The following is a 17,691-nucleotide window of genomic DNA, read 5'->3' on the forward strand; positions in this document are numbered from 1 at the left end:
ATGGTAGTCCATGATGACCCCAAATAGTGACATGCTGGGTGTCAAGGGTAGAAAAGGGAACAGGAAGGACAGTGTGATCGCCGATTGCCTATCTGTTTTCCCTGGGACCGGCTTTGAGTTTCCGCTGTGCTATGGCGCTCATTCAGAGGACGCAGTAACGTGTGTGCTCTAACACAGGGTGGACGGGATCTCAGCCACGTGTGTCCAGCATTTTTATTTCAGAGTTGTATTTTGGACCTACCTATTTAGACTATGTGATGTTATTTAAACCACATTGACCAATGGCTGGAGACCTAATGTGTTAAGAATCATCTTAATTAGGACATAGATCTAGTAATTAACTGTTCACTGGATATTTGTTATCTAAATGATTGACTCAGAGACATATAATACGTTTCATTGCATGACAAGCAAGTAGGAGAATTTATTTTTTATTTATCTTCATGCCCTTTGCTTTACTACACTTATTTATTATACAAACACAGTAGTTAATACAAAACTCACATTATCACATATGATTTTAGTAACTGTTTAGTAATATCCCTTGGTACATAGGCCCTTATTTACAAACAATGTCACATAAGCTGCTTGAATACACAACAGACATTTTTAGTGGAGATTGTGTGGGGGCTGAACAAGTTACGTAAGTCGTGTTAAGATTTTATTACAAGCAGAATATGATGCCTTTGCATAGGCAAAAATAATTTTTTTCTAGCAAAATGTTTGCCAGTGCTCCTTTTTACAGGAGGGAGAAAGAAATTTATGTGGAGGAGTTAGAGTGGATGGGCACATTACTGACAATAATATATTTTCATTATGTGTGATAGAAATGAAACTCTTTTCTGCTCATAGCCTTTTCCCTTGAGGAGAAAGGCCCGGATTGGGGGTGGGGTGGGGTAGGATCCTTTTTTCTTCTCATTCTTTAAAATATAACAGAATTTTCATGATAAAGCAGCAATAGGTCTTGTCATTTTTTAGTTCAAATTGGAAAGTGTGGTCTTGGTGCTGAGGAGGGGCTGGCTATAAGTTCTGAGCTGTGTTAGTGAAGACACTCTAGGTGTTTAAATTGAGGCTGTTTAGCTAAAACATAACCTGTCTCCAGTGATCACTGCCATCATTTGACCAGCGATCATGAATATGATTTAATTTCAGCTCTAAAACCCTTCATGAACCTCCAGGTGTCAAGCTCATTGCTCCTGTAGATATTCAGGTCTTCACATGTACACCTTGTATGCCTCTGTTCTCAGAGAAACCAGTCTCAGGACTGGATATTTTGTCAGAGTTGTTTGAATTGGATAAATTAAATTAAATTAAATAGGGAGTCTCAGGAAGCTACTTGCACTGAACTGAATTTGAAGCATTCCTAAAGTTTAGGAAGTTTAAATATCTACATGCTGTGTTCTCTTTGACCTGTGTTGATCTCATAGAAGTTAAGTTCTTTCAGCTCCAGCCTGAGAGAGGCATTACTTGAAGAACGCTTACCTTCATGAAGACCAAATCAATGATTTTTCATGTAACAAATCAAATAAGACTGACATGGAAATGAATCATGTTAAAATTATGTGCACAGGTTCAAGTCATCCTTTTTATTCTTTGCCTAACATGACTTCTGAGATTCAGCTTAAGCCTCAGTCAACAGTGTTGATGATATTGGCTGTTCCTGACAGTTCTCGTTATGAAGGATAGGTGTTGCTATGCAGTATCTTTGGGAGAATATCCTAACGTGGATTTTTGAATGAATTTTAATAGATTATATGTACCTGTTAAAAATGTGATTTTCTCAAGTGATCTTTTCTCTTTCTTGAAGGGACTTGAGCTTAGGGAATTAAGAAATAGCATGAGGTTTCTTGAGGTCTCACTTCACACTCCCTGGTGTGAGACAGAGTGAAATCCAGTCCATGTCCTGCTTTAGTTTGTTTTCTTTTATAAAATGTCACCTGCTGCTTACTGGTTACATTCATGGAGAAAAATAATTTGTCTTTAATCTTACTTCTCTGAGAACTGTGAAATACCACATAAATATTATTGTGGAATAAAGAAAAATATTTAAAAATCTTTTTCTCAACTGTTAGAAACACTAAAATGTAGAAAATTGCCTGCAGTCGTCACAGTCTTCTCTTTTGGTGGGACACTTGAATTGGCTATCTTTTGGGGATTCCCTATTTCTAGATCCACTATAAAGCTATATAATCCAGCACAGGTTTCTAAAAATTGCCCTTCAGTGGCAGTGGGTGTCTCCACAAAGCTGAGGAGAGGGATTCTAACCAGTCTGATGGTGGTTGGGAGAGAGGACTCCAGTTACTATGAATTCCTCATCATAAATGGTTCCACGATGTTTGTTGAGGGAGGCCTGACTCCATGGACACGCCTGGTCTCCAACATGCGGCTCATCTTGGGCTTTGTTACTCTGGGAATGGTCACGGACAGAAAGTACATGAGATCTGTCATTAAATACTAAGCATGGTGAAAGAGAACCTTCGGGTGATAAGTCACATGATTTTACTTTGCTAATAAGGCTGCCACTGTAGCAAAAGTAACAAAAGAGAAATAAGTGGTGTCATGGTGAGTGTGAAGGTCATTAAATAGTCATTTTCATAGTCCTTTGTTAGCTTTGCTTCTTTCAGGAAACCATCCCAGATTAACCTCATTTTGCTATGTTAATGATTTTATGATTTGTTAAAGAGATCTTTGAATAGAACAATAAACAGAGAACTGATGCTAAACTTCTTTCTGGTCTCCTTTTGAATGAAGATTAAATATAATTTTGATCACTGGGATTGTGCACTGAATTAATTGGCTTTGGCTTTGAATGAGTTAAGAGTCTCTCTCTCTCTCTCTCTCTCTCACACACACACACACACTTGTACACACACACCTACCAACTGTGGGCCAGATGTTGGAATTTACCTTACACAGAGGTGAAGTCTTAACAGAATCAGACTTCAGAGCTGGAAGGGGGCCTTTGAGACCAAACTGCTCATGTTTTTAAATGAGAAAGTGAGAATTTAACTTGCTGGAGTCATGTAGGTAGGTAATTGCTGTCTAATACTTATACTCAACTCCTGCACTCGGTCTGCATGCTACTTCTCAAATAATTGATGAGTGCTAAACCATGCAAAATATTACAACCGTGTGAGGTTTTTATCAGTCTGATAATCATCTGTACTGGCAAATACCTCTCACAATGTAAGCGCTCCAGGGAGCACTAATATACTAAGGCTTAGTGGGTTCATATACTAAGACTGCCTTTCAACTAACACTGGCTGAAAAACTCGCCTGCCCAATGAGGCTTTTAGTGATGGCCGGATAACTAATTTTGAGTAATTGCTTTCAGGGAGGCAGTAGGCCTTAGTAGATGAATGGAGTGGGGTAACTGCTGGAGCACAGGTCAAACAGAGGGATCTGAGGAATAGATAGGGCACAGTGCTGCAGATAGACGTGGTATCTGGGGTTCTCCTGAGGTGAGCCTGGTGGTGCCATCTTTACGTGGAAAGGTGACATGCTCATTTACATTTACTGAACACTGAAGCCTTGTTCCTCCCTCCCCCAATGCTATGTCATATTATTTCCTTACACTGAGCTTTTCAAATGTTTTAAAAGTTATTAACTTAGAGATAAAAATAGCTTTGTGTTTGAGTGGTACATTAAAAATTAAATACACCGACTCATGATACCAAACCAAAACAGAATCTTAATAGAAGCCTTACTATTTGTTCTCAATAATTATCTTTTATTTTAGGGCATCTTGTGGAAAATTATAGGAATTTCTGGTTTTTGTTTTATATGTTCACACAGCAGCACAGGGAACCGTCTGCTGCAGTGAAATTAGCAAAGTCAAGTTGTGTGTTCTTTAGCTAAAGACATTAGCTAAAGACAGACTGACAATGAACTTCATACATTTTATGAATCTTGCCATGGGAAGTCTGTTATTCAGAGTAGTCTAAATTCATAAGCATCATGTTTTAGGTCTACAAAGCTCATGTGAATTTTAATTCTACTATTACTAGAGAAAAATTTGTTAAAATAGCCTGATCACTTAGAATTTTTAGTGGTACATGTGTGCTCAGTCATGTCTGCCTCTTTTTGGCAGACTGTAGCCCTGCTGGGGTCCTCTTTCCATGAGATTCTCCAGGCAAGAATACAGGAGTGGGTTGCCATTTCCTCCTCCAGGAGATATTCCCCACCAAGGAATTGAACTCGTGTCTTCTTCAGCTCCGGCATTGTAAGCAGACCTTTTACCACTGAGCCACTGGGGATTTTTGGTGGTGTGCCCGGTGAATCTGGAGGTAAAAGCCCCAAGTGTTACAGAATAAGGTTAATCTGTGGTTATGTAATATCTTACAGCTGTAGAGTTTATAAAAAACTATATGGAGAGGCCAGACACTTTTTAAAAAGAATTCATCAAATTGATTAAATGTCTTCCTCTGTTGCTCATTTTTTAACACTAAGTGTAGCAGAGAGTCTTCACACTCTTCCTTTGAGCTGAAAGGACTTGGTTTTGGTAGAGTTCTTGCTCCTGTCATTAAACAACTGACAGATGAAGCCCATGTGGCACAGGAGGGGAGCTGGGGGGACCAGATGGGACCAGTGGGGGGTGGGGGCGGCGCATGGAGGCACATGCCAACTTCTGAAGTTCTCCCCACAGCCAACCCAGTTCATTAAGGAATTCGAGAGGTGTGAGAGGGAGTGCTTGCGCTTTCACAGTTTGTAATCTCCCTGAGGGGCAGGGAGAAAGGGACGTTATTATCCTCATTTTGTGTATGGAGACACCGAGGTACAGACAGATCTGAGAACCCATGGACAGCCAGGACGCACATCCTAACTGCAGCTGAAGAATCTGATCTTTCAACTACCAAGTAGATCTTGCTCTTTCTAAAAAAATAAAAGTTTGTTCCTGCTATATTGATCTGCTAAAATATTGAAGTACCACCTATTGATAAACTAGTCATTCCTCACAAATTGCCAGTTTCCCAATGGAATGATTGTGAACTTATGATGAGCTTCTTTATAGATATAGAACATGAATAATTACACTAGCTTACTAATGTAACTTCTACAGACTTTAATTGTGCCTGTCCACGTTCTAGGTGGAATTTTCCATCATAATAAATAAATATGTGAGACCACAGCATCAGTATGAATTGCTGGAGCCATATGGCTGGAGTGCTGATACCTGGGCGATTAGCAAGTTAAATGAAACGTCTTGAGGTCATCATATCTCAGTGTGGAGTTGTTTATTATCCATGTATACAGGCTTTTAAGATTTGACTACCATTTACATGAAAACTGATACCAATAAAGACGATTAGAGAGAATCAACAAATCAATCTCCGTGGTAGTAAGGCACAACCTGAAAATGTAGTGATGTGTAGTTTTTAAGAAGAGAAAGGGATAAGATTTTTCCCTTGTTAATGAAAGAGTTGGCTGTTTAACCACGTAGCATGCTCCCTGTTTAATTGGTTACTGGTGTCACAAATATAAAGTTGTTCTTGTTATGACAGTTGCTCTGTCATCCTTTTAGGAGGGTATTTTTCAAAGTGTGATTCTTGGACACCTTCAGGTGGTTTATGAGTTAATGGTTATATAATTAGACTATTAACTTTGTGCCGGGCATGAGCTAAAACTTTGTTGATACAAGTATTAAGAGATGAGTTCATTGATGTTTCATCTTCATGTGTGTCCAATGAAGATACTTTTGGCAGTCAAGAAGATAAGAAAAGTGATGTCCAAGGTATCTAAGCTTCTCAAGATGTGAAGAACTACTGACTAGGCAAGGCTCTGCCATAGGGGAATCAACACTCACTGGTCTGGTATTGGCTTAGAACAGAATGGCCTCACGTCCAGATGAGACTGTTGATGCAAGTGGAGCTGTGAAGGCAGGGGAAGGTGGATAGACACAGTACTTTTGCTTGGGAATGTTTAGTGCTTAACAAGTGATAAAAAATGCTGTCATCCCAAAGTGAGGTTCTGGCACAGCTACCACCAGAAATGAAACTGGGAAAGAGAATGGAGGCGAGCAGAAAGAGATGAAAACTTTCTGATAAAGCATCATTGCATACGTCTGTGTGTAAGATTTAACAGATTCCCAACTTGTCTGCAATGGAGATAAATTTCATGTGTGAAAACCAAGTTCAGAACTCTCTTTGTAACATGTCACTACCAACCTCAGCACTCCACGTGTTCTTTAATTCCTTCACTTGTCACCCAGAGAAAAAAATTGTTTTACTCTGTATTTGACAGGTATACAAATTATGCCTTGTGTTTCAGTCAATTTCTGTTCCCATGTGTGCTAGAATCACACACTATTAAGGAGCCAGAACTGGGGTGAATCCTGGAAGGAAGGATACTGAATCAGTACCTCTCCTTAGGACCACTGGAGGGCCTGCTGCTCCCCTGAATCATCTCCAGGAATAGAAACTTCAACTTGGTAACCTTCATGATTGAAATTGTTAGGAAGTGTGACACTAATGCCCATGAATGGATATGTTTTTATGCGTTGATGTATCACTGTTGCTTACATTAAAAATTTTTTTTTAAATTATATTGTCGGAGTTTATTTTAGTGCCAGCTTTTAAAATAAGTAATTAAAATTTTAAATCTCAGATTTTCGATGCAGTAGGAAACCTCACACTCAGCTGTTCACCATTAGTAGGAAGGTTTTCTTAAGGCATGAGGTATATTACCAGGATGTTGGACTCTCTGGATCTTACCATCCTCAAAGCACTTTGAGCACTTGTGTTTCATTCAGGTGAGTGTATACACATTTTCTCTCTACTACTATAGTCACCACATTTTTATGATATGGTGGTTGATGACCCAGCACAAGTGAAAGCCAGCATCATCCACAGTGACCTTCCAGTGAGCTGGCTATGATTTTTCTTTTCCAAGTAAAGAATGTCCCCGCGCTGACACTACAGAGAACTTTATTTCTGTTCCCTCGGCTCTCAAGTGGTCCAGGCCCACATTGACCAGGTGAGGGAACACCTATGACTCCGACTAGCAAACACAGGAGCGGCTAGCTCTGCGAGCGTGGCGCCGAGCACACGGGACAGGGAAAGAAGCGGGAGCAGGTGGACACCAGCCATCCGTCAGAACCCTACGCAGCCCCGTCCCGCCCGGCCTCGCGTTGATCGCTCGACTTTATGAGATGTTCTCCTTTTGCAAGACTGGGATGAACCCGTGCTCCAAACCTTTAGAAGCAATTTGAAAACACAGCTTTTGATGTGGCACTTCAAAACAAGTTGGCACAGAATGAAGAGTGACATTTGGTCAGTGGTTTGCGGAGGAGCCGTTACCTGTCCCTCCCCGGGCCGGGCTGGGGCTCAGGGCGCAGGCTGGCTCTTGGGCGCGGGGTCCTCGTAGCGGCCCGGGCCGGCGGCCTCCGGGGGGAAGCCCTGCTGCTGGTAGCCGTAGTTGACGGTGCCGCACGGGAAGTGGCGCAGCCTGAACAGAGGCACGTCCCGCAGGCTGGCGGTCAGCGCCGACGGCTCGAGGAGCAGCGAGGCGCCCGGGCGGCGGGCGGCGGGCGCGGGGGCCGGGACAGCACGGGCGCCCTCGCCGCCCGGGGGCCCCCGCTCGCGCTGCTCCTTCTTGGCCGGTGGAGTGTTCTTTTTGGTGGGTTTCTCTGTAAACCAGGAGCCGTAGGTGGGGTTCCAGAGGCTGGTGGGCTTGTTCCTAGAGCCTTGCACTTGGGGCAGCTCCGAAGGCGGGTTGGACTGCGAGAAGGCCATGTTGACGTGTCCCCCGTCCACCGCCGGCGGCCGGGCGCCGCCTCGGACACAGGCCTCCGCGGCCGCGGGCTTCTTGCCGGCCTTGCCCGGCAGAGCCGAGGGCAGAGCGGCGGGGGCGGCCGGCTCGCGGCCCTCCTCACGCTTGGCCTGGGCCGCCGAGACCAGGAGAGGAGGGATTCCCTCGGGGTCCTGGGGCCTCATGGGCACCTTCTCCTCCTCTTCCACGAGGGGCCCGTATTCTACGGGCAAAGCGGTGTTGATCACATCTGGGTCCTACAGGCGGGAGAGATGGACGGATGGAGACTTTGAACCACAAGCCAAACGTGTGGATGGGAAGATAAACCTTAGCGATGATGTCATCCAAACTTATTTCACAGATGAGGAAACCATTCAGGGTTTACTGGGAATATATTAATTGGTAAGCACAGGAGAATAAGAAACACATGCAAAATCATCTTCCTCTTTGTACAGCTTGGAGGAGAGGCGCTATGACAGAAGAGTGTGCTGGGACAGAGTGCCGGGAAGCGGCCCCACTGCCTGGGGAAGGGGAGTGGGCTCGGGAAAGAAAGACTTTGCAGAGACTAGCTTTAGGTAAAACTTACAGATAAATGGATTTAAAAAATTATAAATCAGTTTAAAAAATGGTTACAGTGTGTTCCCAGTGAAGTTGCTCAGTCGTGTGTGACTCTTTGCAATCCCATGGACTGTAGCTTACCAGGCTCCTCCATCCGTGGAATTTTCCAGGCAAGAGTACTGGAGTGGGTTGCCATTTCCTTCTCCAGGTAAGCTTCCCAACCAGGGGATCGAACCCAGGTCTCTCTCCCACATGGCAGGCAGACACTTTACCCTGTGAACTACCAGGGAAGCCTAGTTCCCAATGAAATAAAAAAACAAAACAAAACAAAACAAACTATATGTTTGACTTCAAAATTGTCTGTTGAGAGTGAGAGGAGGGGAGGAGAAGGGAGGAGGGACACCCCATGCTGGCTGACAAGGTTAATTTCTGGTTCTCACATTTCCATCACCTTTGGATGGAGGCTGCACTTGACCATAACGTTTCTGGGTTATAGCATCACTTCATTACACATGCGGATATCACAATGCAGTGGTTTTTCAACAAGTTTGGATCTGATGAAACCCAGGAAATACTGACGTGATACGAGGAAAACCACTTCCAAAATCAACTCTGTGCTAGATCATTTTTACAGTGACAGACTGATATAGAAAAGCAGAAGACAGTTGCTAGAGATTTAAGGAAGATTTGTGGAGGAAAGCTTAAAGTTGGGGATACTTAATCCTGTACTATTTTGTGTAAATTGGGAAAACCATTACTTCAGTTTAATAGAAAGGCACATGGGTCCAGTATTCATCAGTAAAGAGTTTAAGCATAAAAAATAACTACCTTCTAATTCTCTCTGCTTTAGTCTTTTGTTCCTTCCCTATTAATTATTAATTTCTAGAATGAGTCATTCAAAATATGCTTGTACAGAGCTCCCAGCTCTGTAAGAGGGATCTTATGTACTTTGGAGAAGAAAATTACTCCAAAGTATATGTACTTAAGTGGATGCATCCCATTAATATTACAACATAATAACCTAAAAGCCACTGAACATCAAGTTTTCTAAAACAAAACAAAACAAACAAAAAAAAAACCCTGAATAACTTGAAGTCTATATAGATAAATGCCTTCTGAGCTCAAAGGACCCAAAAGAATGGAATCATGAGGACAGGAGATGACTCCAGTGTGAAAATGTGTATGTCTATTGTCACAACTAAGAGGAGAGGGAATTTAGAGAGGTAGTGGTTTGTTGTCTGACTTCTAAAAGGTTCTCCAGAATCTGATATCCTGGCAGAATGAGAGGCAAAAAAGAGGGAAAGAGAATGCACGCAGCCTGGAGGTGAGAAGTGTCGGCGTGAAGGTCCCTGAGACCTTGAGGTAGAGGAGGACACCCCTCCACCGAGGATGGTGCAGACACGATGGAGGAAACTGCGGGCCAGGGCTCTCACTTGATGGTCTCCACTCTTGAGGAGGTAGAAGGCACAGTTATCTGCTGAAAATGTACCCCATTTCTACTAACATCAAAACAGGAAAAATGCAGTCCTTACTGGTGGAAGTAGGAGTGGGATCTGGACAGGGACCAGCAGGACTGCGGGAAGCTGCGTGGCTTGGACAGACCTTCTCCCAGCTCAACTCCTCTTAAGTGACAGCGAGTAGTATTTGTTTACAAAACAGGCAGACTGAGATACCACTCAGTGTACTTATAGATAATTAACATTCATCTTCAAGAGTATAACTCATTTCTCCTGGCTGGTGTAACTGTTATTTCACATTTTGGTATTTGCCATCTTCAAGACTTTCCCATATAAATATTGGCTGAAGGAGGTGGGGGGGATGTGTATACCTGAGTGCAGTATTCAATCCTCTCCAAAATTATGGCAAAGTTGGGCCTGTCTTCAGGCTGATGTTGCCAGCATTGGGTCATTATCCTGTATCTAAAAGAAGAACAAGCATATAAATTAAAATCAATAAAAATGGGATGAAAAATACATTCCCCCCCCCCCCACCAGCGCTTTTCTAATGGGGCTGGAATAGCATTGTCTTCTAGCATGGGGACTCATCTTGTCCCCCGTGTGTGCACGTGCTGCCCTCTGCTGAATGGGCAGGGTGTGAAGGTATCATACAGGGCTCGTTTGTTCCATCCCTGAATTAACGTTACCTCTGAGGCAGAATATTCTAACTGTATTTCCCATCTGTCTTGTTTGTGGGAAGGAGGCGAGACAGATCAGTTCAGTTCAGTCGCTCAGTCGTGTCTGACCCTGCGACCCCATGGACTGCATAGAGTCCATGGTGAGACACATAGGACAGCAGAAAACCCAGGGAATAGAGATACTTCAAGGAGACTCAAGACCTATGGAGTAAGGTGGCAGGGGCGGAGTCCACTACACAGAGTCCTAGGAGATGCTTGAGGCGAATGAGCCTGGTGAGTCCACAGCCTCCATCCAGACAATGTATACCTTTTGGGGTGTGGCATTATTGCTGTCAAGGAGCAGGAAGAATAAACCATCTCATTGAAACTACAGACACACTCCTATCTTAGGGCATATTAAATGAGGTCAGCCATCTGTTCCTTCATCTTAAAAATTAAAAAGCATATGTGGCTGCAGATATTTTTTGAAAAGGAAAATTGTGCTTAGTAAATTGTAGAAAATCCTCAGTCATACACAGGCCCCGGGCAGTTCTTAGGTGGGTCCATCCGTCCTCCACTGGTGACGAACTCCAGGACTTCCTGGTTGCTTTTGCTAGGGTATGGCATGTATCCAAGAGAGAAGATTTCCCATAGCAGCACTCCGAAGGACCTGCACACAGGACGGGAGGTGTGGGTGTGGGCGCACACACACACACACACACACACACACAGACTCGGACATACACACAAATACATTCACAGATGCTCATACACACACAGATGCTCACAGACACATACACACATGTAGACACCCCGACACACATATAGAGACATGTATATGTACACATAGCGACATAAACATACACACAGTCTCACATACATAGACACACACAGACATGCACACGTGAAAAATTTTAATTGCTTAATTTCATTTTTCCACAATAAAAATTTTTAATATAGAGAAATAGAAAAGAATGAGAAAGTACCACACGTGAAGATCCGTAAAAGGATAACCAGCATGCTATGTTTCTTCATTCAATATTCTGGGCTTAGAATTTTTTTACATAATTGATGTGTTTTTTTTTTTGTAAATTCCATTATAGCATAAACATTTTGCATGCTAATACAAACCCTCTTATAAATAGAATTTGACATAGCTATAAAAAATTCCACTGAGTAGTTGTACCATAATTTGCTGTATCATTTCCATATTGTTTTCAATTTTTGAAGTATTTAAAAAATATTGTGATGAACATCTTTATACATTTTTAAAAGGACAATTTCCTTAGAATAAATTTCTTGAATTTAGGATTAGGATAATCTAGTAAAATCTAGGATAAGGATAATCTAGTAAAATCTAGGATAATTCTAATAGAATGACTAGATCAAAATAATATGAACACAGAAAAATTATCTCTGCATAGTGCCAACGTGACTTTCCAATGCATTGCTGGTCATCAACCAGCACTGCGCATCAGACACTCTCACCAACACTAAGTGTTCTTACTAAAAATGAGAACTTTTGCTAATTTTTAAGGTAAAAAATGGTAATTGTTTTAAATTATGCTTATTGATTGGATAATTAACATGGTTGAATGTATGTGTTAATTCACTCTGTTTTTCTCCTGTGAATGTTTCGTGTTTAACCACTTATTGTCCACTTTAAACCACATATTGTATTTTGATTTATAAACATACTTTATCAAAGATGTTAATCTTTTATTCAAAGTTCAAACACTTCTATTAGTTGCTTTCTAATTTTCCTTGTTAGCATACCAAAGATTTTTATTTTTAGGTAGTTGAATCTATTTTTTAAAAATTCTGTGATTTCTTCCATCTGTTTCAGAGATTGTACAATCCTCTCTTTACCAATGATTAGATGAATGTTTGCTATTTTCTTCCAGTTGTATTAATATTTCTTTATTCTTTCTTCTCACATCCAGTTGGAGTTGAGTTTGGTGTAAAGTGTGAGGTAAGGATTTCATTTTATTCGCTCTTCTAAAACCACTCTTTAGCATACATAGTCCTAAAATAATTTTCTCGTCAACTATTGACTTGTGAGTAAGACAGGTCTGTTTCAGGATATCTGTTCACTTCATCTATTTGTCTGCTTCTTGCACTGATACCATTTTCTTTTACTTTATTTTTTGGTTGTGCTAAGTTTTCTTTGCTGCATGAAAGCTTTTCTCTAGTTGTGGTTCACGAGCTTCTCATTGCACTGGCTTCTCTTGTTGTAGAGTCGGGCCCTAGAGTGAGGGCTTCAGTAGTTGTGGCACACAGGCTTAGTTGCCCATGGCATGTATAAACTTCTTGGGCCAGGGATCGAACCTGTGTTCTCTCATTGGCAGGCAGATTCTTAACCATTGTGCCACTAGGGAAGTCTCTGTTACTTTTTGTGTATTTATGTTTTAATATCTGGTAGGGCATTTTTCCTTACTTCTCTCTTTTAAAAGAAATGTATCTGATTTCTCAAAATCAAAAATACAAAAAAATGTATTTGATTTGTTTTAAATGAACTTTAAAATGATTTCTATTGTGTTTCAAAATCATCTCCTTTGATATTTTGACTAAAACTTTAAAACATTTAATTTCATAATTAGTTTTTTTAGCCAAAAAAAAGCTATCTTTGTTTTAGTATCTGGTTGCAGTTTTTTGATGTTAACACTACCTCAAAAATTTACGGAACTATATTTACGGAACTATAGCTCCTCTGGAACTATAGCTCTTGAGAGTCACTTGGACTGCAAGGAGATCAAACCAGTCAATCCTAAAGGAAATCAACCCTAAATATTCACTGGAACGACTGATGCTGAAGCTGAAGCTCCAATACTTTGGCCACCTGATGCGAAAACCTGACTCATTAGAAAGACTGATGCTGGGAAAGATTGAAGGCAAGAGGCGAAGGGGATAACAGAGGATGAGATGGTTGGATGGCATCACTGACTCAATGGACATGAGTTTGAGTAAGCTCTGGGAGATGGTGAAAGACAGGGAAGCCTGGCGTGCTGCAGTTCATGGGGTTGCAAAGAGTCAGACATGACTGAGCGACCGAACAACAAAAGCTTCTCTCGGCTTCCCAGGTGGCACCAGTGGTAAAGAACCTGCCTGCCAATGCAGAAGACTTAAGATATGTGGGTTTGAGCCCTGGGTTGGGAAGATCCCCTGGAAGAGGGCATGGCAACCCACTCCAGTATTCTTGCCTGGAGAATCCCATGGATGAGGAGCCTGGCAGGCTATAGTCCATAGGGTCCCAAAGAGTCGGACATGTCGGAAGTGATTTACACAAAGTACTTTCATTGACATCATTTAAGTGAACTTTCAAAGATTCTTTTGAGGAGAATTGGGCAAAGATAGTTTCTATATTTTTCAGATGAGAAGGCTGAAGCAGAGATTATTATACAGTTAATTCAAGACAGACTGGAATGTGTTATTAGATTTCTTGATTCTACTAACTACAAACTGCCTGGTGCATATATTATTCCTCTCTGTTTGGTGGTCTTTCTACCTCCCCCCAAGGCAAAACAAACTAAGCAAAATCGTGGATGAAACGAAGTAGCAGGGCTTAAAAAATCCCAGCAATATGTTTTCTGCCTATATGGATAGATAGCTAGGGAGACAAATTGCAGTATTCTTTGAGAGAATCACTGTATGGACTGCAAATAGATGTTTATTTTCTTAGAGTTCAAGGGAGCGAGAAGTCATGTTGGTTACAGAACACTGATAATTTCAGGTAAGTAATGTTGTGAGATTTAGCAGATAACCAACCATACAGGATACTCATTAATATTTGAATTCCAGATAAACAAGAAATACATTTTTAGTATTAAAATTTAATATTTTTTAAAATTTAGTATTTTTAGTATTACATTTAGTCCCAGTTGGACTTCCCAGGTGGCGCTAGTGGTAAAGAACCCACTGGCCAGTGCAGGAGACATGAGAGATGACGGTTCCATCCCTGGGTTGAGATGATCCCCTGGAAGAGGGCATGGCAACCCACTCCAGTATCCTTGCCTGGAGAATCCCATGGACAGAGAAGCCTGTGGAACTTCAGTTCACGGCGTTGCACAGAGCTGGATGGGACTGAAGCGACTTAGCACACATTCATATCCCAAATACTGCATGAGACATACTTATACCAAAAAATTATTCACTGTTCATGTGAAATTTCATTTTAACTGGCCATTTTGTATTTTATCTAGTAGTCCTACAGATCAGGTAAATCTATATTTTGTATGCCAATGTTTTTTTAATCACCTATAAGGTAAGCCTGTCTTAAATAGGAGCCACAAGGCCCAAAGCTTTGCACTGAAGCATTCAAAAATCAAATAAGACAAATATTTTTTAAAAAATCCCACATTGTTTCTTTTGGTATAAAACTTGCTCTTCCTAAAATTATAGAAATAGCTTAAGTGATTGCAGATGAAATTATCTTAGAAATTTGAATCAATAAAAATAATCTGATAAAAAAATTTTTAAAGTCACAATTGTGTTATGTTTACCAGCCTTTTAAAACTCACATCTCCTGTGTCTCCTGCATTGGCAGGCAGATTCTTTACCACTGCACCACCTGGGAAGTCCCATGATATAAATAAACTACAGTTTTATTTTTCCATCCTCCCCTTGAGTGACAGTTAGGCTATCTTTGCTTATTCTTTATTGTAAACAATGATGCAGATGAACACCCTACCCAAGTCTCTCTAATTCAGGCACTTAGATTGCTGGGTCGTAGGATATGCAAGTGCTTGGTGCTCTGTGATAACCTCGAGGGGTGTGATGGACAGGGATGAGAGGAAGGTCCAGGAGTGAGGGGATATATGTATACATACACCTGATTCACTTCAGTTGTATGGCAGTAACTAACACAACATTGTAAAGCAATTATATTCTGATTAAAAAAAATTACATAGTTACCCAAATTACTATGTGTACCTGGAGAGGGTAGGTGGGTGGTGCTCTAACTTGGGTGCACCTGGAATGACCTGAGGATTCCTTAAGACACAGATTGCTGGACCCCACCCCTAAAGTTTCTGCTTCATGAAGCCTGGGGTGGGACTGAGAATTTGAGTTTATGACAAGGTCCCAGCTGATGCTGATGCTGTTGATCGGAGGACCACACTTTGAGACCCACTGGGTTTGGGTAAGTCAGATATCAGTGGCTTCAAACAACAATATCTCTTATGCACATTATCAAAAAATGGGTCAGAGGAGGGAGCCTGGTTATCATGGCTCCTCTGTCTTCTGACCTTATCTCAATGCGAGGCTTTCAGAAACTGGAGAACTCTTGTCCATCTTCTTGGTTTCCCACGTTGCTGTTGAGAAATTCAGTTGTTTGGATTCCCTTTCATCTCTGATAAATTTTTACTATGATTTTATTTGTATCCTTGGAAACTTTTACCACCTTGATCACCATTGGTCTGAAATTTCACAATGATGTGTTCATGGGGTTGCTCTTTTTATTCACAGCGCTTGGCACTTGCTGGATGCTTTCATTCTGAAAACGTATGTCCTTCTGGGAAATCTTCTTGAACTATTTCTTTGATGTTTTTATTCCCTTCATTTCTGCTCTTCATTCTTTCTGGGACTCCTATTTGTCAGCTAATTGGGTCTAATGGTCTAATCCTTTTAATTGTCTTTCCTTTCCTATCTATCCCATCTATTTATAGTCATTTTATTTTCTAGAAGATTTATTCAACTCTGTCTTCCAACTTTTCTACTACTTTCACACATCTTTTATCATCTTTTTTAAAAAAAACCTTTATTTTCTTAAGAACAGTTTTAGGTTGTAAAGAAATTATGAAGATAATACAGAAATTTCCCACATGTCTCACACTCAGTTCCATTTTTAGCATCTTACATTAATGTGATACATTTGTTACAATTAATGAGCCAATATTAAGGAATTATTATTAACTAAAGCCCATAGTTTATTCAGATTTCCTTAGCTTTTGCTGAATTTCCTTTTTCTGTTCTAGGACTCCATTAGAATGTCACTTTATATTTAGCTGTCATGCTTCCTTAGGCTATTCTTGACTTTGGCAACTTCTCAGACTTTCCTTGTTTTTGATGACCTTGATGGTTTCAAACAGTTCTGGTCAGGAATTCTGTAGAATGTCATATTAGGATTTGTCTGTTTTTCTTAATATTAGACTGGAGTTAATGGGTTTTGGGAGAAAGACCTCAGAGGTTAACTACCATTTCATCATATGTCAAGGTACGTGCTATCAACATGATCTACTGCTGTTGATGTTGACCTTGACAGCCTGGCAGAGGTAGTGTCTGCCAAGTTTCTTTCTTCCCCCTGCTTTTCCCTCTCTGTTCTTTTTGAAAAAATGCCGCTGTGTGCTGCCCACATGGGCTCCAGGGAACTAGGCTCCGTCTCCTTGAAGGCTCTCTTATCACATTTTTCTATCCAGGAGCTTTTTCCCTAAAAACATTTGAAATAATTAATTAATAATTTTTGGCTGCATCGGGTCTTAGTTGCAGCATGCAGGGTCTTTCCTTGTGATGTGCAGGCTCAGTCTTGGCAGCATGCAGGATCAGTTGCCTCTTGGCCTGTGGGAGTTTAGTTCCCCAACCAGGGATCAACCTCTGCATTGAAGGCAGATTCTTAACCACTGGACCGCCAGGGAAGTGCCAAAAACATTGTTTTAAATAATCTTTTGTCCTTAAGATTATGGTTACAATAATTTAACTTTCCGAGGATATTGTTTTTCAGAGTTTTCCTAAACTTTCTGCATCTTTCTTCCTCCAAGTTCCTTTGTGTATGTTCACTTCCTTCAGATCAGAATCTTTTCTCAAGTGTTTGTATACTCTTGGCTCTCTGTTCATATATTAAGATTGGAACCCAACAAGATGGGAAGCTCTCTGTAGATGAGGCTTGTTAACTGGTGGGCAGCTGACTTGCTTGTTTCACGAGGGGCATTCGTTTCCTGGTGCTGACAGCACCACAGACTCGATGACGTAAGACAACAGAAGTTTATTCTCTCACAGGCACGAAGGCGGGATGTCTGAAGTCAGTATTGAGATCCGAAAGTGAAGTGTATGCCGGACCACACTGTTCCTTGCCTCTTCCGGCTTCTGGAGGCTGCTGGAACTTCTTGACTTGTGGCCACATCTCTTCAGCCTCTGCCTCTCTCCTCTGGGTGTGAGGCAAATCCCCCTCTGCCTCCTGTGAGGACACTGGTGATGCAGACTCCTTCTCCTGATGAGGGTTTCTGCGATGAGAGCCTGATAGCACTGGAGGGCCATTTTTCAGCCCACTAGCACTTGCGATG

At 41.4% G+C, this 17,691-nt stretch overlaps 1 protein-coding gene across 1 annotated transcript in view; it reads right to left on the reverse strand.

Annotated features, from left to right (window-relative positions):
- Nucleotides 1-5,222: 5,222 nt before the first annotated feature.
- ALK (ALK receptor tyrosine kinase) overlaps nucleotides 5,223-17,691 on the reverse strand; it is a 786,987-nt gene continuing 774,518 nt past the window's right edge. Inside the window, exons 27-29 of the mRNA XM_043468949.1 lie at nucleotides 10,953-11,087; nucleotides 10,133-10,223; nucleotides 5,223-8,003 (exon numbers count right to left, since the gene is read on the reverse strand). Coding sequence (XP_043324884.1) covers nucleotides 7,323-8,003; nucleotides 10,133-10,223; nucleotides 10,953-11,087 — 907 coding nt within the window. The 3' untranslated portion in view covers nucleotides 5,223-7,322. The remainder of the gene's footprint in view (nucleotides 8,004-10,132; nucleotides 10,224-10,952; nucleotides 11,088-17,691) is intronic.

Source organism: Cervus canadensis, chromosome 5 (assembly GCF_019320065.1).
Source record: "Cervus canadensis isolate Bull #8, Minnesota chromosome 5, ASM1932006v1, whole genome shotgun sequence".
NCBI classification, from domain to species: Eukaryota; Metazoa; Chordata; class Mammalia; order Artiodactyla; family Cervidae; genus Cervus; species Cervus canadensis.